General features: G+C 46.7%; 1 protein-coding gene across 6 annotated transcripts in view; it reads left to right on the top strand.

Moving 5' to 3' along the window:
* Positions 1–578: 578 nt before the first annotated feature.
* Positions 579–24,155, top strand: part of PIAS2 (protein inhibitor of activated STAT 2) — a 43,654-nt gene continuing 20,077 nt past the window's right edge. For 4 of the 6 annotated variants that reach the window (XM_060236207.1, XM_060236202.1, XM_060236203.1 and 1 more), the window contains exons 1-6: positions 584–683; positions 11,363–11,472; positions 18,569–19,043; positions 20,653–20,737; positions 22,467–22,517; positions 23,403–23,493. In XM_060236207.1, coding sequence (XP_060092190.1) covers positions 11,371–11,472; positions 18,569–19,043; positions 20,653–20,737; positions 22,467–22,517; positions 23,403–23,493 — 804 coding nt within the window. In that variant the 5' untranslated portion in view covers positions 584–683; positions 11,363–11,370. Of the gene's footprint in view, positions 684–11,362; positions 11,473–18,568; positions 19,044–20,652; positions 20,738–22,466; positions 22,518–23,402; positions 23,494–24,155 lie in introns of all 6 variants that reach the window. The other 2 variants (XM_060236206.1, XM_060236205.1) reach the window with 1 other exon arrangement.

Below are 24,155 nucleotides of genomic sequence, written 5' to 3' on the forward strand. Positions count from 1 at the left end.
ATGCATACTTCATCTGATATGCGAAGAACTGCGCATGCACACGAAAACTTATATCCAGAATTGAGTTTTGATCTTCAAGGCGTCACTGGACTCGTACTGTTTCCCATCCATGAGCTACTCTGGGTATCTCTTGGAAAGAAAGGCACGGTCGTATAAATTGCGCATGCGCAGAGGCAAAAAAAAAAAAAGGAGCAACGAATCGACTTTATGGGGAAAGAACGTTGAGGAAAAGGCGGGAAACCGTGCTGGTTCACTCTGCGTGACCCGCCTTTCAGTCCCTGACAAAGGCGGACTATAACGATCGGAAATAAACGAACGTGTGCGTGAGGAAAGCGCTCTGAGGAGAATTTCTGACTCAGAACTCGTGTCTTTGACAGCCTCGCACCAAAGTTTTTTATTTGCTTCCCTCGGCCGCGCTGACCGAAACGCACTCCCGGCCCGAGCTTCTCCGAGCCGGCTCTCCCCTCTTCGGCAAAGCTCGGGCGGGAAACGGCTTCTAACGGCCGCCCCCAACCGCCCCCGCCTCCTCCTTCGCCGGCGGCCGAGGGGCGTGGCTCGGCTCAGGCCCCGCCCCCGGCTCGCTCACGCGGGGAGGCGGGCGCTCGGGCGGGTGCAGGATGGTGGCAGCGGCGTCGGCGGCGTCGGACGGCGGGTAGAAAATGGCGGATTTCGAGGAGCTGAGGGTGAGGAGGCGGCGGCGGCCGCGGCGCTTCTCTTCCCCCCCCCCCTCCCTCCCTCCCTGAGGCGAGCCTTCTCGGGGGCCGCCCTCCGGCCTCGCTTCCCCCCGCCTTCCTCCCCGGCCTCGGCGGCATCCATCTTTCCGGCGGGAGAAGGAGTGGAAGAGCCGCTCTTCCTTTCTCCCGCCTCCCCCCCCCCACCCCCCTTCGCGCCTCCAGGGACCGCCTCCCGCCCTCCCCTCGGAGCAGCAGCCGCAGCCACAGAAGGGTCAAAGAGGGAGAGAAAAGGCCGCCTCAGTCCCTCTTGGGCCGTTCCCTCCCCCAGGGGTGGAATTCTAGCAGGAGCTCCTTTGCATATTAGGCCACACCCCCTTGATGTAGCCAATCCTCCTGGAGCTTACAGCAGGCCCTGTGAGAAGACCCCTGTAAGGAATTCTAGCAGGACCTCCTTTGCTTATTTGGCCACACACCCCCTGATGTAGCCAGTCCTTCTGAAGCTTACAGCAGGCCCTGTGAGAAGAGCCCTGTAAGGAATTCTAGCAGGACCTCCTTTGCCTATTAGGCCACACACCCCCTGATGTAGCCAATCCTCCTGGAGCTTAGAGCAGGCCCTGTGAGAAGAGCCCTGTAAGGAATTCTAGCAGGACCTCCTTTGCCTATTAGGCCACACCCTCCTGATGTAGCCAGTCCTTCTGAAGCTTACGGTAGGCTCCGTAGTGAGCCCTGTAAGCTCTTGGAGGATTGGCTACATTGGGGTAGGGGTCTAATATGCAAAGAAGCTCCTGCTAGAATTCCACACCTGCCCTCCCCCATTCCCCATGTGGTGCCCCGCTCCCCAATCCCTCAGCCTCCTTTTAAAGCCCCTGCCTTCCTTTTATCAAACACCCCCCTCCTCAAAGTACATAAAGATTCAGCCTCATGAGCCTATAAATTATCCCTGTTATTCTCCTCCCTGCCCCCAACCAGGGTTGCCGATCCCCAAGCAGGGGAAGGGGATCTCCCCGTTTGGAGGCCCCCCTCCCTGCTTCAGGATCATCAGAAAGTGGGGGTGGGGAGGGAAGTGTCTGCTGGGCACACCATTATTCCCTATGAAGACTGATTCCCATAGGGAATAATGGAGAATTTATCCGCAGGTATTTGGGGCTCTGCGGGATGGGGGGCTGTTTTTTTGAGGTAGAGGCACTGAATCTTCAGCATAGCATCCGGTACGTATTCTCAAAACACCCTTCAGTTTTCGAAAAGATTGGAGCCGGGGGTCCAGTTCTATGAGTTCCCAAAGAAGGTGCCCCTATCCTTATTTCCATTGGAGGGAAGGCATTTAAAAGGTGTGTGTGGACCCTTTAAATGTGATGGCCAGAACACCCTTTGGAGTTCAATTATGCTTGTCACACTCATGCTCCTGGCTCCACCCTCGAAGACTGCTGGCTCCACCCCCAGAGTCCCCAGATATTTCTTGAATTGGATCTGGCATCCCTACCCCAACCTCCACACCTATTTATATTTTTTTAAGCGTTGCTCGCATTCTCCCCCAACCACCACCCCTTTTAACGAGATTATCTTTTCCAGGGTCAGCTTGTTGAGAGATCCCTGCCCTGAATAAATTTGGAGATAAATCCAAGATGGGTAGCCGTGTTTGTAGCAGTAGAAAAGAGCAAGGTCCCAGGAGCACCTTCAAGATTTAACAACATTTGTGGCAGGATTATCTTGCCAAAGCTCATACCTGGCCGCAGATTTTGTGAGTGTTGAAGGTGCTAACTGGACTCTTGGTCTTTTCTCTAAGGAAGTTGGCTTGCTGATCTGCCATCCTGAAAGCTCATATTCCCCCCCCCCCCCCCAAAAAGGAAAGAAATAATTGTGGTCTCTACGGTGCAGCTGGACTCGAAGATAGCTCTTCTACTGCAGACCAGCACGGTTACCCACCTGCCTAGATTGCTCTACTAGCCAAAGTGAATCCCCCCTCCCAGATTCCCGCCTCCTTGCATTCAGCATTCTCTTCCTTCTTTCTGTATCCTCTGCCATTCTCTAGGCTGCACAAGATGTTTTTCTTCCCAGGGTTTGCATATGTTTTTAGTATCTCTCTCTCCCCCCCGCCCTCGCCTTTGTCCAGGTTGGTGCTCTTTTAAGGCCCATCACCAAAAATGCCTTTGCTCCTGGCGTCCCTCCCCCTTCTTGCTCTGAAATTTCTTCTTTTGCATGTTAAAAGGCTGGCTTTCTGAGCCTCTTTCCACAGCCCTTTGCTCGCCCTTTTTTCCTTTGCCTTTTCTCCTGGATTTGAAGGTCAGATTGTAAAGTTTCCATTCATCTCCCTCTTTTGTGCCCCCTTCTTTTACTCAGTTCTTTGGTGGCCTCCTCTTGGAGCCAAAGTCACTTAAGTTCTTCACCTCACTTTTGCACACTTTGTGACACACCATACCTGCTCTCCTTTCCCCTCTGTGTATATCTTCTGTTTTCTTCCCTGTGCTGTACAGCCACTGTTTGCTATCAGTCTATCTCCTGTTGGTTCTTAGGCTGTTTTTCTCTTCAAACACGTGCATGATCAGTGACTGGTGCACCCAGGTCCTATACAGTTTTTAGACTGAGTGATATTTGGGGACTCTGAGCTGATCTTCCCCCAAATCCATGGAGCCCTAAGAGATGGCTGTATTTGAATCTTTGTCTGTTACCAAGAGAGCCAGTTTGGTGTAGTGGTTAAGTGTGCGGACTCTTATCTGGAGAACCGGGTTTGATTCCCCACTTATAGCTGCTAGAATGGCCTTGGGTTAGCCATAGCTATTGCAGGAGTTGTCCCTTGAAAGGGCAGCTGCTGTGAGAGCCCTCTCAGCCCAACCCACCTCGCAGGGTGTCTGTTGTGGGGGAGGAAGAGAAAGGAGATTGTGAGCCACCCTGAGACTTTGATTCAGAGAGAAGGGCAGGGTATAAATCTGCGGTCTTCTTTTTCTTCTTCTTCTGTTACGTGAAATAAGAGCTGAAGGAAGACTTTATATTGCATGTGACTCCATTTAACACACATTTCAATTAAGATGCGTTGTGGGTTTTGCCCTTTTCCTTAGTAGTTCCCTTTTATGACTTATTTGGTCTTGTTTCTTATGCTGAGGTGGACTAGTTTAGTGGCAATTAGGCAAGTCCTAATTGCTTTTCCAAGATGCGGGTTTTTATAGAAACCCAACCAGTCACCTTGTAGTAATTCTAATGGCTTCTATTGGTATGAACCCTTGTTCTGGCAAGGTTGCTTGCGTATGTGAAGTGAAGAGTGATATAAAATGAAAAAGTTCTGTTCTTGCATGTGATTGTTCTTTCCTTTTAACACCGTTTGTCTTCGAAATGTTAAATTATGAAACACTGGCATAAGCGCTGGAAAGTTTCAGCTTGGGTGAAAGGTGTAAATGGAATACACTTTCACACACCCTGGCTGGCATCTGTCATCTTGGAGAATTCTTTGTCAGCTGACTTCCTTTCTCTTTGAAATAAGTTTTCCTGGAGGTGTTTTTTTGAATGCAGAATACTGAATCTGTTCCATTCACTTATGTTGTATTGACTGTGAGACTCTTTCTGTGTTATGTCGTTGCTTTATGTACTTAGCGGTTCCAGTGGGTCCCTGACTATCACCAGTTAGCACTCCTGCTTTCTAGCTTAGAACCATTAAATTATAAAGTTGGAAAGGACTTCCCACATCTAGTCCATTCCCCTACACAATACAGGAAATTCATAAATACCCCCCCCCACTCCACTTACTCCTACTCCATGCCCCGAAGATTGGTGTGGGTGGGGGACCCTCCAGAATCCCTGGCCAGACTGGCCTGGGGAAAATTGCTGCCTGACCCAGAAGTGGTGATCAACATTTCCTGGGGCTTGCAAGAAAGGGCCACAAGAACTAAGCACTGATGCAACTCTTCCTGCTCTCTCTCTCGTGATCTGCTTAAGTTCACTGAATCATCTTTGCTGTCAGATAACCACCTAGCCCAGGCATGTCAAGCATGCAGCCCCGAGACTGAATCAGGCCCTCAGAGGGCTCCTGTCAGGCTCCTGAGCAACTGACCATCATCTGCTTTCTTCTCCCGCTCTCTTGCTTCCTTCTGCATAGCAGCTTGCTTTGCAGGGCTTTCTCAGTTGCACAGGAGCTACAGAGCAAAGCCTCTATTTTCTTCATTGGCTGAGAGGAAGGGGGGGAGGGAGAGTTTGCTTTGCCAAGCTGTCTCAATCGTGCAGCAGAGCTCCTGAGCCAAGTCTCTCTTCCTTCTATTGACTGAGACTCCTCCTCCTCCTGGGGAAGGAAGAATAGAGCCAGAGCATCCTTTGCCCAGTTCCCTGGGTCTCATGGAAGAGATACAAAGAAAGCACCTTTAAGACCAACGAGTGTCAATGTTTTAAGCATGTTTTAAGCAAGTCAGTGTTTTAAGCATTCTCTTTAATTGTGTTTGCCTGTGTCCTTTATAAAGTTTATATCTATGCTGCCTGATCTTAAATAGGTACACATATGGCCCGGCCTGACATGGCTCGGCCCAACAAGGTCTCATTTATGTCAGTCCGTCCCTCATAACAAATCAGTTCGACACCCCGACCTAGCCTCTGTTTGAAGACCTCCAAAGAACCTCCAAAAAAGGAGAGCTCACCACCAGTTGAACATGTTATCACATCACCTTCTTTGAGAGGGAAATTAGTATTGAGAAGGAGTGTTAATGTTTCTGTGATGACCTTTATGTTGGCAAATGTCTTGTGATGCCCTTTCCACTTGTCTTTTAAAAATCTGCTCCTTTTCCCCTGTTAAACTCAAAACATCTGTTGAATTTTTTTATCTCGCCCATATACCTCTTTGAGGTGTGTGAGTGAGCCATGGGCTACAGATGTGTTAAATTTACCAACTTCCCGGATTCATGGATATTTCTCAGGTTTTCCTTTTGCCGTCCTTGCATTTCCAGATTTCAACTACCAATTACGTACTGTGTGTCTCGTGCAAATCAAAAGGGCCAAAATATTTCACAAAAAGTGACAAGTCCGCTGTATCTTTAGGAGTTGCATTAGGTGGTGTACCAGCATGGGTAGTAGTTGGCGTCAGACTAAGATCTGGAAGGCCCAGTTCAAATCCCTGCTCTGCTATGGAAGTTTGCTGAGTGAACTTGGATCAGTCTAAGCCAGTGTTCCATCTAGTCCAGCATCCTGTCTCACACAGTGCCCAACCAGTTCCTCTAGAGGGCCAACAACAGGGCAGAGAGACCGAGGCCTCCATAAGAAGATCAGAAGAGCCCTGCTGGATCAGACCAGTGGTCCATCTAGTCCAGCCTCCTGCCTCACACGGTGGCCAACCAGTTCCTCAGGAGGGCCAGCAAAAGGGCAGAGAGGCCAAGGCCTCCATAAGAACATCAGAAGAGCCCTGCTGGATCAGACCAGTGGTCCATCTAGTCCAGCCTCCTGCCTCACACGGTGGCCAACCAGTTCCTCTGGAGGGCCAACAACAGGGCGTAGAGGCCAAAGCCTCCCGTTATGTTGCTTCCTGGCCCTGGGCTTAAGAGGCTAGCTGTCTCTAAACATGAAAGTTACCTTTAATCACCATAGCTAGTAGCCATTGATACTAAGAACATAAGAGTTAAATATTATTTTATTAAAGGATTCAGCATGACCTTGATATCCAGATGGGTAGCTGTGTTGGTCTGAAACAGAGTTTGAGTCCAGTAGCACTTTTAAGACCAACAAAGTTTTATTCTGGATATAAGCTTTTGTGTGCACACACACTGTACACGAAAGCTTATACCCAGAATAAGTATGCTGGTATTGGTATTGTGACTGGACAGAAACTGTTTCATATAAATTTACTGCAGAATTTGTGCTAAAGTAAATAGGGGGCAGTAGTTTGCAACTGCGTATCGAGTGCTAGATAATATCTGCAGCTTTGTTTGTAGAGACTAAGACATTTATGCCTTAAAATATATGTATATATGCCTATACTTTTGTATGCTAAAGTTAAATGATGGCGTTTTATGTTAAAGCAGCAAAATAAGTTTGGGTTTGTTAGGAAAAGTGTTGCATCAGTTTTTCCAATTGTCATTTCCCCCCACAAAAAAGCACATTTCCCCCCCAGTGACTTCAAAACTTCCAGAAATTATACATCTGTAGCATAATGCTAAAATGAAATGGGCTGTGTGAAAATAAACTTACTGCATGCTGTTGTCTGTTATTGTTTAGGTGAAATTTCATTAACATGAGAGGAGGATGTTGTGTGTCTTCTCCTTCCTTGTTTTGATCTTCTAATGTGATTACAATTTATAGTTGCCAACAACACAGTACATTGTGGGAGTGCTGGGTGGCAATTTGTGCCAATCTGTTTTTTTGTCTCCGTCCCTTAATGCAGGATAAATCTAGTTGGAAATCCTACTGCTGTAGGACCTCTTGTTATCCAAACCTTCTGGTCAAGGTGCATGTTGGTTAATTTGCATGTTAACTTCTTGCTTATTTGGTTTAGTGATTGAAAATATGCATCCCTGATGTTATGGTGTGCTGTGTTTGCACACGCAACACTGAAATAAACACCTGTGGATTGCTTCCACTATAGCGTGCAGGTTTGGTGTAGTGGTTAAGTGCACGGACTCTTATCTGGGAGAACCGAGTTTGATTCCCCCCTCCTCCACTTGCAGCTGCTGGAATGGCCTTGGGTCAGCCATAGCTTTTGTTGGAGTTGTCCTTGAAAGGGCAGCTGCTGTAAGAGCTCTCTCAGTCCCACCTACTTCACAGGGTGTCTGTTGTGGGGTGGGGGAGGTAAAGGAGATTGTGACCACTTTGAGACTGAGATTCAGAGTATAGGGCGGGATATAAATCCAATATCATCTTCTTGCCACTGACGTTTACCTTTTCCTTCTTCCCCCTAAAGATTTAATATATTTCCTGCTTGAAATAGGATGCTGTGACTCTTGGTCTCCTCTCCTTACTTGATTTAGGATCAGTGTTGGGGAAGGTCTTTTGGGGCAGAGAGATTGTTTTGGGAGGGCAAACTAAAATTAGTAGAACACTGCTGTTAAGGTGGGGAAATGTGAATTCCATGTTGGTTGAAATGGGGGGAATTGCAGAACGACAGTATCTTCTGAGTTTTAAAAAATATATAGATGCAGTGTTTGCAAAACAAATTGGTTACAAAGATGAGAGGCAGAAGAGTTTCTAGCAGAATTTTATCAGCACTTAAGATCACAAATCAAAATACTGTTTTGAGAAAGTGTTCATTCTTGGTACTTGGTATTCTGTCTGTTTACTGTTAGGCTAAGGAGATCCTTTTCAGGCTAAGCATTTGGGTGTACAATCTGCTTCTTTGTCTCTCCTTATAAACCATTCCCAGTATCAGGAGGATAGAGTTGATGTTTGCCATGAGGCACTTAATTGTACTGATGACATTTTAATTTATTTAATCATAGTTATTGACCACTGGTTAGTGAAAGTAGTTATAGCTTTGCCTTGTGACCCTGGGTCTGTTTAACTATGCTGTTTCACCACGTATATGAGAATATAATCTTGTTCGTGTCGTGGGGCAAATTCAGCAGTGTTGTAGATGTGATGCAGCAAAATACTGCGTGTAATAGTGACCAACATAGTGGGTAACTGTGTTATGTAGACTTAAAAGTTGGTGCACTTTCAATGAAGCAATTTGTAACATCTTTGACGTTGAATGAGAATGCACAGAAAGGGAACATGTAGAAGGCATACTTTCAAAAATAGACTCCTGTTTAAAAGAAGGGAGTGTAACTCAGGGGCAGAGCATCTGCTTGGCACTCAAAAGGCCCCCAAGTCCAATCCCTGGTGCCTCCGTTAAAGAGTCAAGTCATAGAATCAGAACCATAGAATTGGAAGGGACCTCCAGGGTCATCTAGTCCAACCCCCTGCACAATGCAGGAAACTCACAAACCCCTCCCCCTAAATTCACAGGATCTTCATTGCTGTCAGATGGCCATCTAGCCTCTGTTTAAAAACCTCCAAGGAAGTCGTAGGTAATGTGAATAGATCATTGCCCTAAGACCAGAAGCAGCAGCTAGTCTGAGTTGACCAGTGGCCCCCAACCTTTTGGGCACCCGGGACTGGTTTTGCGGAAGACAATTTTTCATGGACCAGTGAGGGTGGGGTTGTTGGGGTTTTTGCTGCCCCAGGCTGCCCTCAAGCCCACGCCCCGTCCCTGCCCCTCCATTGGGAGATCTTTAAATGAGGAGTAGACGAAGATCTCTGCCTGACTCCGCGGCCTGTTTGCTAACAGGCCACAAACTGGGACCAGCCCACGGACTGGGGGTTGGGGACCCCTGGAATAGACAATACATAACTTTAATACACCAGTAATCTGATTCTGTATAAGGTAGCTTCATGAGTTCATATGGAAAGAGAAGTTACTCGCTTGACACGAAAGTGATTCAAATAGAATCTTGTGCCCAGGGTACATGGTATTTGTACTATAAACGTATAGACGGTTCTTACATATCACTTTTGGTGAGGTATAATTTTTGTTGTGCAGTAGTATCTATATCTCTAATAGCAACATGTGGCCCCCCCCATTTGCGAATCGCTAAATCCACAGATTGGGGCCAAATGAATGCTAAACAGATTTTCCTGCTAGCTTGAGGGGCTCGCCAGGTTTGCAGAAAAAATTGAAATCCAGTAAAATACATAGGAAAGTTTAACCACCACCACCAAATACAGTTGCGCAGTTACCAGTAGAAAAGGGATCTGCTGCGGCGGGAGAGGGGGCCGGCCGCTGGGCTCTGTGGTAGGTACTGGGGTGTGAAGCTGCGCCAGGCTTGGTGATGGGGAGGGGATATGGTGTGCCCCCTCCAAGTCTCACCTTCCCTACTTTTCCAAATGTGCTAGTCATCTTCAGCTTTATTCTTAGTAGTATTTCAATTGTTTTGTCTGCTAAGTTATTTGTAGTTCATTTATTATAATATCGACAACAGTAATAAAGATAAGACATAAGATGTAAGCTTTGTTGAGGGGCAGGGGTAAGTCACCCTTCTTTTTAGCCTTGGACATTAAGGAGGTCTGTGTTTTGTGGTGGCATTTCTTCCAAAACCAGAATAGCAAATGCATGTCCACTTGCATTCTGGGCCTCACTTCACTAGCCCTTTACTAATTTCTTGTATTTAGGATCAGGAATGCAAGCATTGACTCCCTAAGTGGCATCCATTGATCTTCTGTTGTCTGACCTTGGACAAGATTCTGTGAAGCAGAGGATGGCATTATAGTCAGCAGCGTAGGACAGTTTTTCTCACTGGGTCGCTATTTTAATTGTGCAAACTCTGAAATCTGAGAGGACAAGGAAGCTTTGCTTAGTACTAATTGGGTGCACCGTCCCGTAATTTGGCAGCTTGCTCTGTAGATCTCCTCTGGTAGAGTTTTGGAAGAAAAAGTGCCGCTCACTAAATCTGAGCACACAGATTCAGGTGGGGAGCCATGTTGGTCTGAAGCAGGGGTGGCCGAACTGTGGCTCGGGAGCCACATGTGGCTCTTTCACGTATATTGTGTGGCTCTTGAAGCCAGGACCAGATCTACATGTTTTTTGAGGGGGGGGGCAAAATTAAAAAAATGATGCCCCCTTATGGGCCGTTCTATCTTATGGTCCTATAGAATACAATGGACTCCATACTCCATCGGCGCCCAGGGCGAGCATCCCCCTCTGCCCCCACCTAGATCTGGCCCTGCTTGAAGCCCCCCCCCCCCCCCCCCACCACCACCACACACCTGTTGGCTGGCTTGGGAAAAGCATTGGTTTCCTTAAATAACTTCTCCAAGCCAGTCAGTGACTTGGAAAATGCATTTAAAATTAAAGTTACTTTCTTTCCACCTCTCCTTTCCTTCCTTCCTTCCTTCCTTCCTTCCTTCCTTCCTTCCTTCCTTCCTTCCTTCCTTCCTTCCTTCCTTCCTTCCTTCCTTCCTTCCTTCCTTCCTTCCTTCCTTCCTTTCTTCCTTCCTTCCTTCCTTCCCTCCCCCCCTCCAACATCTGATGTTCATGTCTTGCAGCTTTCTGATGTTTATTCTGTGCAGCTCTCAAACATCTGACATTTATTCTAAGTGGCTCTTAAATTAAGCAAGTTTGGCCACCCCTGGTCTGAAGCAATAGAACAAAGTTTGAGTCCAGCGGCACCTTTTAGACCAACAAAGTAGTTCTGGGTATAATACGCATCTGATGAAGTATGAATGGACGTGAAAGCTTACACCCAGGATTGAATGTTGTTGGTTGTAAAGGTGCCACTGGACTCAAACTTTGTTCTGAGCGTACAAGGTGCTATGTGACATTAAACTAGAGGGAAAGTTCATTAAAACCAGCAGGAATATCAGACTAGCTCCTTTTCTGTGTTCATCTTTCTACGTTTAAACATTGAAAAAAATGCCTTTTCTTGTGGTATAAAGAATGTTACTGGGAAAGAAATGGCAAATTCACACTAGTGAAACACCAGAAATACTTAACTTCTTGCCAGCGATCACATCTTTTCTAATAAATCTTCAGCACTTCTTGAGAATGTCTGACTATTCTATGCCCATGTTTGTCTGATCACATTACTCACTCCCACTTGCCTTGAACTTGGATGAACTTTGTCTTCCTACTCTTAGCTTGCCTGACTTCTTAGTAAAACCAATAGTAGAGCTTTGGATCTCAAACAAACAAAAAAATCTCCATAGGCACTTTCCATGTACCTATGTTTTCTTACTATTTTTTTGTTTTCCAGACACAAACATGGTGACCGTTATAAGAAAATGTCGCCTACAAAGACGATCAAGATACATAGCTAAGCCACAGAAAGCTACTTCATTAGCATTGGAAACTTCTGCCATGCAAGTAAGATTACCCCCAAATTACCATAAACCAACACCGTTCTAGCAACAAAATTACAAACACTTAGAACTTCATACGCCATGCGCTATCATTTTGACAAAATTAGTACAGTGAGGATTGAATTCAAATTGGCTTCAGCGAATAGGTTGCCTGAAATTACCCGTCCATATAAAATACAATTTCAGAGACCATTTACATTCTTTTATCAGTCTTAAACCCCAGTGCAAATTCCCTTCAGATGTTAAATGTCTGTTCATGCCATTTGTTCACAAATAACAACAAGCTAAAGCAAAAACATTAATTGACCACGCTAAAAATTCAAAATTGTAAGTAAAAAACTAGTGGGAAACAAGTGTGTGGTAGAGGGAACCATGAGAAGTTTGCAGCGTGGTGGTGGTGGTGGTGGAGGGAGGCCTCTTCTGCCCTCCTGCTTTCTGTTTCTGAAGGAGCTGGGGCAGTAAGCAGGGAAGGGAGAATGGAGTTAGCATCATCCTTTTCCCAGACACTTGCTGGCCTTCTTCCTGGGGATGGGATTTAGAGAAAGGAAAGAAGCAGTGTGCCTTCTTCTCCCGGCTCCTGCTGCTTGTCTGATCCCTCTTCCCTGGACCAGTGAATACTACAAGCATAGACAATTTCAAGAGGGTGTTGGATAAACATATGAAGCAGACGTCCATCATTGGATGTTACTCACACTATATGGCTGGAACGCTGTTTCTGGGGCAGTGATGCACTTGGGGCTTGGGGGTAACAGTGGGAAGGCTTCTGGAGCTCTGCCCCTGCTGGTGGATCTCCTGATGCCATCAGGGTTTGGGCCGCCGTGTGACAGTGTTGGACTGGACGGACCATTCATGAATTGGCCTGATCCAACATGGCTTCTCTTCTTCTCACTGCCACTTCTTCTCCTTAGCCCCCAGTCTCCTTGTTTTCTTCAGGCTTGCAGTGGCTCCCTCTGCCAGCTGCCTTCTTCCCTCTCCATCTGGCCCTGCTTGCCCATAGTTCCTCCAAGCTGACAATAACACTGTTGCTTAATCTTGTCTTGTTTGTTGTGACTAGGCAAGCTCAAAACAAATCCTTCCTCTGGATTCTGGAAATCTCTGCAGCAACTATCTGCCTTGGGTCCTGATAAGGAAAGTAAGCTAGAAACATTGTTATAAATAAATGTCCTTAGCAACTTTTTGCCTAAAAAGAGAAAAAATTATAAACATCTATAGAAGCTGAGTCACCGTCACAAAAGCTCCACACGCAAATTGTAATTTTATGCATCGTCCCGGATAAGTGAAGTTCGAGAAAGCTGCCGTAAATGTCAATCTTTATGCTTCTAGTGTTCATGCAGAAGAAAAGTGGATATGCGATATTATTTTAAAAGTAGACTAGATGTGAGGTGAAGAAACCAGTCCTGATAGATCAATACACAAATGGCGCTCTGTTCTTCAGACTACTTGCATATACTTCCTCCTTTCCATATATTCATAGCATGTCTGTCTGATCACCCATAGTAGACTATTTTACTCGCTTGCTGAAAAGCATTTCTAAGCTTACCTTGGGGTACAACCAGACCGCCATGCCAAACCATGGTCAAGAAAGCTCTGATGAACTGGAGACTGCCAAATCAGAATTGGAAACGTTGGCTCGAAGTGAATTTGCAAACTGTGGTCTGCCATTGTCTGCTTTTCGGCAGCAAATGGATTAAGCATGAATGCAGGCTGCTGCTGTGGCGGCCTGCTCCCTCTTGGACCAGTATCTCCAGTATGGATCACGCTTCCAGTTTGCCATGAAATCCAGTCTCTGCTGTGTGGAGTGAGGGTTCTAAACCTTCCCCAGATCAGAAGCCTGGTTTGTCAGGAATAAGTTTCATTTGGTTTAGCTACCTTCCTGGAAGCAAGTTAGTGTTGGATTAAACAGGTATGTTTTTTTAATTGAGCACTGCAGTAGTAGGGAGGAGAAGTGTGAGCATGGCTACAATCTGTTTTTGTGCCTGGTCTCAGTTTGTCATGACTGCTGAGCGCAGTTACTATTTTGGGTGCATTTTCTGAATGGAAAAAGCGTAGTTATGGCTTTAAACCTGCTCCTGGGACAACTGAGAGCCAGTTTGGTGTAGTGGTTAAGTGCGCGGGCTCTTATCTGGGAGAACCGGGTTTGATTCCCCACTCCTCCACTTGCACCTGCTGGAATGACCTTGGGTCAGCCATAGCTATTGTAGGAATTGTCCTTGAAAGGGCAGCTTGGTGTAGTAGTTAAGCATGTGGACTCTTCTGGGAGAACCGGGTTTGATTCCCCTCTCCTCCACTTGCACTTGCTGGAATGGCCTTGAGTCAGCCATAGCTTTCACAGGCGTTGTCCTTGAAACTCAGCCCCACCTACCTCTGTTGTTGGGGGGGGGGGCGGTAGAGGAGATTGTGACAGCTCTGAGATTCAGAGTATAGAGAGCCAGTTTGGTGTAGTGGTTAAGTATGCAGACTCTTATCTGGGAGAACCGGGTTTGATTCCCCACTCCTCCACTTGCACCTGCTGGAATGACCTTGGGTCAGCCATAGCTATTGTAGGAATTGTCCTTGAAAGGGCAGCTTGGTGTAGTAGTTAAGCATGTGGACTCTTCTGGGAGAACCGGGTTTGATTCCCCTCTCCTCCACTTGCACTTGCTGGAATGGCCTTGAGTCAGCCATAGCTTTCACAGGCGTTGTCCTTGAAACTCAGCCCCACCTACCTCTGTTGTGGGGGGGGGGTAGAGGAGATTGTGACAGCTCTGAGATTCAGAGTATAGAGAGCCAGTTTGGTGTAGTGGTTAAGTATGCAGACTCTTATCTGGGAGAACCGGGTTTGGTTCCCCACTCCTCCACTCGCAGCTGCTGGAATGATCTTGGGTCAGCCATAGCTATTGTAGGAGTTGTCCTTGAAAGGGCAGCTTCTGGGAGAGCCCTCTCAGCCCCATCTACCTCACAGGGTGTCTGTTGTGGGGGAAGGAGATAAAGGAGATTGTAAGCCGCTCTCTGATTCAGGGAGAAGGGTGGGGTATAAATCTGCAATTCTTTTATAGGGCGGGATATAAATCCAGTATCTTCTTTTTCTTCTTCTGTACCACGGAGAGGGGAATTCATGAAGCTGCCAGCCCTGACCTGGATAGCTCCAAGCGAACCCAATCATGTCGGATCTGGGAAGCTAAACAAGGGTGGCATTTAGATGGGAGGCCACTAGGGAAGTCCAGTGCCAGAACGCGGAGGCAGGCAATGGCAAGCCACTTGTGAACGTCTCTCGCCTTGGAAACCCTATGGGGTCACCACAATTCCACCGGGACTTGTGGGATCAACAAGTGCATTGGGAAGGGGCTGCAAAAGCAGACTGTCAGGTCTAAGCTAAAATCATGGGGGTTTTTGTTCCATGCTGTGGTTAGCTTAAACTGTGATTTGGGCGTGATGCCCGATTAAACCTCGAAGTTCATACTAAATACGCACGGTTTGCAGAAATGTAGAAGCAGTGGCTGGGCTTTTATTTGTGGGGGAGGGAGGGAAGAAAACATAATGAGGGGAATCCAAAGATATCCAGTTATTATTAATCATACCCCAATTTATTTTTTTTCTGTCTTGACATAAAAAGGCATCTTTTATAGCTTGGTGTATAAAATTATAAAATTCGGGGAGGGACGGTGGCTCAGTGGTAGAGCATCTGCTTGGGAAGCAGAAGGTCCCAGGTTCAATCCCCGGCATCTCCAAAAAAGGGTCCAGGCAAATAGGTGTGAAAAACCTCAGCTTGAGACCCTGGAGAGCCGCTGCCAGTCTGAGAAGACAATACTGACTTTGATGGACCAAGGGGGGGTCTGATTCGGTATAAGGCAGCTTCATATGTTGTTCATATGTTCAATTATACTGATGCTGGATTGAGCTGCAGATTGTGGACCCAACGCTGCCTTCAGCACACATTTCCGTTCTTGCTGTAGGAGAAGTAGGGAAAAATGAGTATTGAAAATAGAATACTCACACTTTGTAGGAAAAAATGGGTGTTTGGACGGGAACAGTCCCTTTCACAGTGTTACCCAAAGAGACAGTATCCAGTCAGTGGAGGAGAATGAGCATAGGAGACTGTGTGAGAGGGGGCAACCCAGACCTCAACTCCAGCCAGTCATCTGTGAGAACTCTCAAATAAACAGGTAATTTGTTCAAATTAAAAAGGGTTTTTTTTTATTAACACAGAAAATGAGGGGAAAGAAAGGCTCATTCAGCAAAACAAGTAACATTTAAGAGGGAGCTGGAAAGGCAGGGAGGAGTGGGGAAACAGTGTTTTAGGAATTGGTGATATTTTCCAGTCTTGGAGAGTTCCATGGAAGCAGCAGATCTAGAGAGAAATGACCAGCATTTCATTCTGTGAAGGAGAGAAATAAGAAACCCATGAATTCGGGTGTGTGTGGTTGGTCCTGAGAAAACACAACATGCACAGAGCAGGTTTTTTGGGCTTATTTTTATAGGAAAATTGTGCCCTGAGGTGAGGTGTGTATGTCCATCTGTCCTTCCCTTCTAGTGGGGAACTTTCAGAGAAGGTGGCTTTACTGGGGTAGAACAAAGGATTCTGCCATGGCTTGATGATTGCTAATGGCCCTATTGCTGACCCAGGAAGACTTGATCAGACAGGTGATAAAGAGATTACATAGCAAAGGCAAAAAAATTCCCCTGATTTTGTGTATACAGACGAGGATTTGAGAGTAATTGCTTGCTAAAGTTGTTATTGAAGACTTCTGGTGATGATTCCGCATAAGTCGTCCTGAGTCCTCCATTAGATTAAGTTATGCCTGCCTTGAGTGGGGGTGGGGGGAGAAGGACATCCGTTCTGACCCCCTTTTGATCTAATCAAAAGTATATTTCACTTTCCCGTGGAGCTATGAAACCGGCATTCATGTTTGGACAATGTCCTGAGCCTGGTAGTGCTTGCCCCAGGATGTTCTGAGGGGTCCTGCTGCTAACAACAGTAGAAATAGTACTATGTTTTATGGTTCCTCCAGGGGGCCATAAGCTCTTAAGCCAGGGGTGGCCAAACTGTGGCTCGGGAGCCACATGTAGCTCTTTCACACATATTAGGTGGCTCTCGAAACCTCTGCCACCTTGTCAGTCAGGCTGCAGAAGGCAGTTAAAGTTGCTTTCATTCCACCTATCCCTCTGCCCACCTTCCTTCCTTCCTTCTTTCCTTCCTTCCTCTGATGTTCATGCCTTGCAGCTCTCAAACATCTGATGGTGGCCACCCCTCTTAAGCGATCGACCAGTGGTCCAGTGACAGCTTGACCTCCTCTCTCCTACAGAGGCCAGTGAAGATGCTCAGCCCTCTTCAGTCTATTTGGGACGGGGGCCTTTCTCTTTCGTTGCAGAAGCCATGTTGAAAATCTTACGCTGCAGCTGGGCTTGCGCTGCAGTGTTGATCAGTGCAAGTGACTCGTAATGTTTGCTAGTGGAAAGAGCGGTGATGATCATTGTGTGCAACGAGCTCACTTTACTTGAGACCTTTCACCTGTTCATTGACAGTTGGCTGGGCTGGTTGGTTGAGCGGAAGAAGCTGAGATTTCAACTGTCACGGAAAAGCAGAGCGGACACTTTATTTCAGTTTCTGTCCCATCCCCATTCCTTGCGGCAGGTAGGAACAAATGGAAAATTCGGTTAAAAGATACGATAGAATATATATTTAACGTTAATGTATTTGCTTCGCTTGGATAGGGAGATCATCCAGATTCTGCAGAAGGGAATTGGGCCAGGATCAGATTTCGGTGGCTCTCTGTGGGAATTCACCAAAAATGGCTTTCTGTGTCTTATTTGCTGGCTATTTCAATTTGGTGCGCAAGAGAAACAAAGTCTATAAGGCAATGTTTGTGGTTTTCAAAGTTTGTTCACATGAAACTTTGTAAAGGTTTTGTTCACATGAAATTTTGTAAAGCTAAAGGTCCCCTGTGCAAGCACCAGTTGCTTCCGACTCTGGGGTGACGTCTCATCACAACGTTTTCACAGCAGACTTTTTTGATCGGCTGGTTTGCCATTGCCTTCCCCAATCATCTACACTTCCCCCTCAGCAAGCTGGGAACTCATTTGACCGACCTTGGAAGGATGGAAGGCTGAGTCAACCTGGAGCCGGCTACCTGAACCCAGCTTCCGCCAGGATCGAACTCAGGTCATGAACAGAGAGCTCAGACTGCAGTACTGCAGCTTTACCACTCTGCACCGCGGGGCTTAGATTCCGGGGTGGGGGGTGGGGCAGGGGGATGCAATTTAAAATAAGACCACATCTCACACGATTCTTCCACTGTAATGTTTGGGCCTACTAAAAGGGAGGATCATTTCATGTTTGGAACTGGTCTTTTATATATTGTGTCCAAAGCGTGTTGATCAGATGCTGCTGGTAACATTTGAATGCTACATCCATGAAACCTTTCCAGAAGCGGTCTTGGGAGTTGTAAATACTTGCTTCCATCTCATTTAGACATGATTGCTAGTACTCAGGTCTGACAAAGGGAACTTTGACTTTCAAAAGGTTATATGCTGGAAATCTTGTTTTTTAAAGGTGTTACTGGACTCCAGATAGTTATATAGCAGTAATTGTGCGGTGGGGGGGGGAAGGGGGGCATATAATTTTATTTAGCTGAACACTTGAGAATTGTCAGCAGTACTTGGATTAAATGTAAATTGGTGAGGTAGAGGCAGTATTACCGATCTTCCTGCTGCAGTGATTCCATTGGGTTGGTATTCTAGTGCCAAATCATGGGGGTCCATTTTCTTGTCCGCAGTCGTGCCTGTTTGCTTGTGTAGAATGGTATTGAAGTGAAGGAAGCCAAACCACATGAACCCACTGAACTGGCCATGGCTCAGTGGCAGGGCATCTGCTGGGCATGCAGAAGGTCTCAGGTAGAAGGACCAGGTAGTAGGCCCCGTAAAGACCTCACCCTGAGACCCTGGAAAGCTGCTGCCTGCTTAAGTAGGCAGTACTGAGCCTGATGGATCGATGGTCTGTTTCAGGATAAGGTAGTTTCCAGTATGTTCATCTTCAGCCCCTTCTTATTTTGAGACTTCCATGTGCCTTGCCCACTCCCCTCCAGCTCTGTACGTTAATGCTTTCCATCTGTCTTTCCTCTCAGAATATGGTATCAAGTTTTCGGGTCTCTGAACTACAAGTGCTGTTGGGCTTTGCTGGACGTAACAAAAGCGGGCGCAAACATGACCTCCTGATGAGAGCTTTGCACTTGCTGAAGAGCGGCTGCAGCCCGGCGGTTCAGATAAAGATCCGAGAGCTCTACAGGCGGCGCTACCCCCGGACGATAGAAGGCCTTTCTGACTTGTCCGCTCTCAAGCCTTCCGTCTTCAACTTGGACAGCAGCTCGTCTCCCGTGGAAACAGACCTCAGTGGGTTCCAGCCCCAGGCAATACCCTCAACTTCGATCACCCCTCAGTCCCCTTCCTCACCACTTGGTTCAGTGCTGCTTCAGGACACAAAGCCTCGCTTTGAGATGCAGCAGCCGTCCCCGCCCATTCCGCCGGTGCATCCCGATGTCCAGCTGAAGAGCCTCCCATTTTACGACGTGCTCGACGTTCTCATCAAACCTACAAGTTTAGGTAAGCATCCATTAGGATAGGGGTGGCCCAACTTGTTTCACGTAAGAGCCGCATAGGATAAATGTTAGATGCTTGAGAGCCACAAGCAACTTTAAATGTATTCTTCAAGCTGCTGACTGGTTTGACTTGGATATTGTGATGCGATGTCACCCCAGAGTCATAAATGACTGGTGCTTGCACAGGGGACTTACTACCTTTACCTCTATCTGAGTCCTGTCATAAATTTACAAGTGTGATTCCCATGTGTGGGGTGGTACAGATATGGTTGCTTCATATAATGAGTGATGAGAGAAATGGCTTCTTCCTTGATTGGTCTCATTTATTCTTTTATTTGTCTGTACCCCAAGGGAGGCTGGAACCTCTGAACTCTCTTGTCATCTGTTATATTTAAAAATCAAATCTGTTCTAGTCCCTTATACATGGAATCACATCTGAAAGATTTATGACATGATGCACAGCAAGCCTTTCTGTTTTCCAACTCCTCATCTTTCTCCCCCACCTTCTGTTATCCTTAAACCTCCAAAACAGTTTCCTTCCCACAGCATAGGAAGAAATGAGCTCTAACTCATGAAAGCTTACACTGGGATTAATATTAGAACCAGGGGTGGAATTCTAGCAGGAGTTCCCATGCGTATTAGGCTACGCCCCCTGATGTAGCCAATCCTCCAAGAGCTTACAAAAAAGAGCCTTGTAGGCTCTTGGAGGATTGGCTACATCAGGGGCTAACATGCAAAGGAGCTCCTGCTAGAAATCCACCCCTGATTAGAACAAAGCTTTTGTTTGCCCACTTTGGGATTGCTGATTTAGATGTCACGTCACACCAAGGCACGGTTTCTGCTGGTTGTCAGATCCCTGTTTGTCAGAGTCCTGTTTGCTGATCAGTTGCAAACCGTGGTTGATCAATTCAGACCTGCGCCAAGCCATTATTCAGCTTCCCTAACCATGGTGTTTATTGATCTTGTGAGCAGCTTATTGCTGTGAATAAAACCAAGACAGTGTAGAAGTTTTGAGATGAATACAGTTTGGTGTAGCCGTTAAGTGTGCGGATTCTTATCTGGGAGAAACAGGTTTGATTCCCCACTCCTCCACTTGCACCTGCTGGAATGGCCTTGGGTTAGCCATAACTCTGGCAGAGGTTGTCCTTGTTTACATCCTGCCTGCTTGATCCCATTGGCATATGACTTTTCAGCTATCAACGGAGTAGTGTCTGCAGAACTGCATCAGTGTTTATAAGCTGTGCGTGTCACTTATTAGCTAATACTGGTTATAATACGTTGACTTCCAAGTTGGGAAAGGGTCTTTCATTACAATTGCTGTACAGCCTCTTAATTAAAAGCCAGGCTTGCAGATAGGAGATCTGCAAAATCTAATTGATTCTGGAATTTAGAGTAGTTGGCAAACTTTAGAACCGTTAGGCTAGTGATGATCCATTTGTGAGCTTAATTTGTCCTGGATATGTGAAAAACAATGCAGTATCCCATTTGGTTTAAAGTCATATGCGTGTTTTATCAAATTGGGAAAGTTTACACATTTGCCTCTTTCTCAGTTGAATTCTGGACTGCTTCAGCAATTATCACTATAAAAGTTACTTTTGTGTGCCTCTCTTTAGTACAGAGCAGTATTCAGAGGTTTCAAGAGAAGTTCTTCATCTTTGCTTTAACACCTCAGCAAGTCAGAGAAATCTGTATTTCCAGGTAATGATGGAACGTTTTCATGAGTTTCCTGATGGAGAATTTGGGTACCTTCCTTGGGCAAAAATTGAGGAGAAGTGAAACTGGAGAAACCATTTTAGTTTACCTGTGGTCATTGTATCCCCTCTGGGGCTAAAAGCATGATGGATATTCAGCATCCTTGCAGCCAGCACTGGCCCGAAAGCGCATGGTGCCCTAGGCAGACTGGTGGTCTGCCACCCCCCTCCACATTCCTCCCCCCACAGTGGTGCCCCCTCATGCCTCCTCCCCCTGCGCCTCCTTCCCTTCCCCACCCCAGGTCTATTCTAATGCCGGGAAGGGCGATCATGTGCCGCTCCCAGGCTGTCTAAAGTCCGCCCCCCCCCCCCGATCAGCTGAATGGCAGTAAAACCACGCTGCATCCTCACTCAATGCCCGGGCAGGCCAGCAGCCGCACTAACAAACTGCATCCTGAAAAGGAGGGAGGAGGAGGCGTGGGGGGGCAAACTAGACATTTGCCTAGGGGGGAAGGCTGAATTCGGCTCTCCCACCCTGCCAGCGCCCTGGGCAACTACCTAGTTTGCCTAGTGGGTGAGCCAGCCCTGCTTGCAGCTAATGCATGATGCGTATTTGGTGTCCACAGGACAGCTGCTAAACACTGTGGCAAAATGTGTAACAAAGGGAGACCTTGCAAGCTCTGAGACAGATACAAGACTCCTTACTGCAGCTTGAAACATTTTGCTACTCTACTTCCAGTTGGGGCAGCTTCTTCTCGACTGAGAATCGTCCTGTGAATGTGTGAATAAACGGTGTGATCACATTCAGCTTTTAAGTTTCCCTGCAGGTGACCAGGCAATGGGTGAAGGGAACAGAAGCGCTGAAAGTGCAACCCGTCAGCCCTTAGAAAATAATAAATTGACCCAGCTTGTAGTTGTTCATCCCTTCATTCATTTCTCCAGAGCAAATTTGTCAGCTTTCCAGTTCAGTTCCTCCACAGCTGTGAAAGCTGACCTTATATTGTAAGCGACAGTTTTGGTCGCTGTGGCAAACGGATGTATCACCTCTTGTCTTTGTCAGAACTTAAGAACTTCAAACGGATCCCATGCTTGGTTACAAAGCTAGGATTTTATTAGAGAGAACTAAGTACTGGAAGAGACGAGATAACAGTGATGGCGAGGGCCAGCACCAGCGCCGTTTTATACACTAAAGCAAACACATCACAAAGCCACAATTCACACCGTTACAAGCACATCTGTCTTCCCACCATCCACTATCAGCGGGGAGGTTGCCTCCTCGCTCTGAAGGCCACACGGCTTGGCTTCAAAGGGCACCAGTGTGAGAATGTACAGAGACACATCATAATTCAGTCTACAGCCCTAAATATTTTGGATACCAGTAGGGCAAGGTTAATTGCTACATAGGCACTTGGGGTTAGTAGGAGGTTACAACATGGAGTCAGTTTGGTTCAGTTACAATCCATACATGAGCAATACTGAGATCACAATACAATACTGGTTACAAGGCAGTGAAGCATCAGCAATAGTTACAAGTTCTGACAGTCTTTTACAAGCAGGAGTCCCTAGCAAGCACGTGCAGTTTTAAGCAGAGCGCGTGCTGTTTGTAGATATCCACACATTTGAGAAGGTAACCTTTAAAATATGGCCTCGCGTTCCACGTAGCAGGGGACAGGTCAGCTTTTCTCACCAATAAGCCGTTTCAGTACTGTCTTAACTACCGCTTTTGTCCTGAACAGGGACTTCTTGCCAGGAGGCCGAAGAGATTACACTGTGCAAGTCCAACTGAGGTGAGTTTTACACACAAAATGTTGTATACTCGCCTTTTAAAACTGGCGCGCGGTTTTGAATTGGATTATGATCAGCACTTCCCCCAGTATTTCACCCTTATGGTGTTATTAGCAGTAAAGCCCATTGTAAGAAGAAATACAATGGGGCCTAAAAAAACTATTCAGGAGGGGTGTGATGAATGTGTAGGTGGCAGGAAGGAAGGAAGGCAGACAAACAGAATGAAAGAGAGAGAGACAGAGAAAGAACGGTAGGGAAAAATGGAGAGAAAAGAAAGGCCCTTTCTCCATTCAGCTTTGCTCCACGTCTACTGAGCACTGAATCCACCTGCCACAAATTTGCATCATTCAAAATGTTTCTACGTTTAAAAATATGCTCCTCACCTTTTGCGGAGTTTTACTTCTATATTCGAAAAGAAGGAAGCCCCAGACTTACAGAATTCCTGCCCCCCGCGTGGCAGTGCACACTTTGCTGCCGTGCTCTGCCTCTTTCATCTGCCTGGGACCCAGGCAGCTGAAGGGGGTGGCGGGGCACCTCTCCGCCACTTAGAGGCTGCCTTCCTTTGCCACCACCTCTTTCGCCTGCCCAGGGCTCTGGCAGGCTCAGTGTTAGGGCCTCGGGTGCCCCAGGCTGGCACCTGTCCTGTGCCCCGCGCCTGCCCTGCCGCCGCACCCCCGCCCACGGGGAGAGCAATGCTGTGGTGTGATCTGTAAGACTGTTTACCGTGCTGCTCCTGTTTTTATGATATTGTTTTAACTCTGTTGTTTTATTGTTGTAAGCTGCCCCCGAGCCCGGTTGCAGGATAGGGCGGAATAGAAATCTAAAAATTAAAATGAAATGAAATGAAGTAGTATTGCTGTTTAACAAAGATTCTCTTCTGCAAACAGGTTGTGCCTGGCTGAGACTAGCTGCCCTCAAGAGGATAATTATCCAAGTAGTTTGTGCATAAAAGTAAATGGGAAACTTTTCCCATTGCCGGTAAGTTCTTACAAATGTGAGAATCGTCTAGCAGTGCTAAGCTTGGAAGCCTAATGCAGGATCATCAGCCTTTTACTGTTAAAGAGTCTTACAGTGCATCGAAATTCAGAGCAAGGAATCATCAAAGGCAGCATAATATTTGTGTGAACAAGCAGATAACAACTTTCACCTCGCCAGGCATCAAGCCAGACACGGTGTTCTCTGATGCAAACAGTTCACACGTTTATCTGAAGGTCATCAAGAGTTAAGTCATCCAATAAGGAGGCAATGGTCAACCTGTATGGGTGAAACAATCCTGTTTGAATGCCCACCTGTACATTCGGTCCATTGCTTTTTGGGCTCTGTCAAGCGCATGCTGGAATTGACCCTTTTTAAAGTGACGTTGGCATGTTGTAAGATGGTCATGTGACAAGCAAAGAGGGAATAGATACTTACTTGAAAATTACAACTAACATGACAGGAAACCAATGCGATTGACCTCGATCTTCTCTGGGATATTTTACAAGCAGGGCGTCCTAATAAGGCCTGAGCCTCATGCTGCTTTTTGTCAGGGTGACTTTTTTCTCGTGGTGAATGTTTTGGCTGACCGCAACATACTTTTGGTGGTCATTTGGATGCACCACACCTGGAGTAAAGACTCGCTTTCACAATAGTTTCAGAGG

This window comes from Heteronotia binoei, chromosome 4 (assembly GCF_032191835.1).
Source record: "Heteronotia binoei isolate CCM8104 ecotype False Entrance Well chromosome 4, APGP_CSIRO_Hbin_v1, whole genome shotgun sequence".
Classification (NCBI taxonomy): domain Eukaryota; kingdom Metazoa; phylum Chordata; class Lepidosauria; order Squamata; family Gekkonidae; genus Heteronotia; species Heteronotia binoei.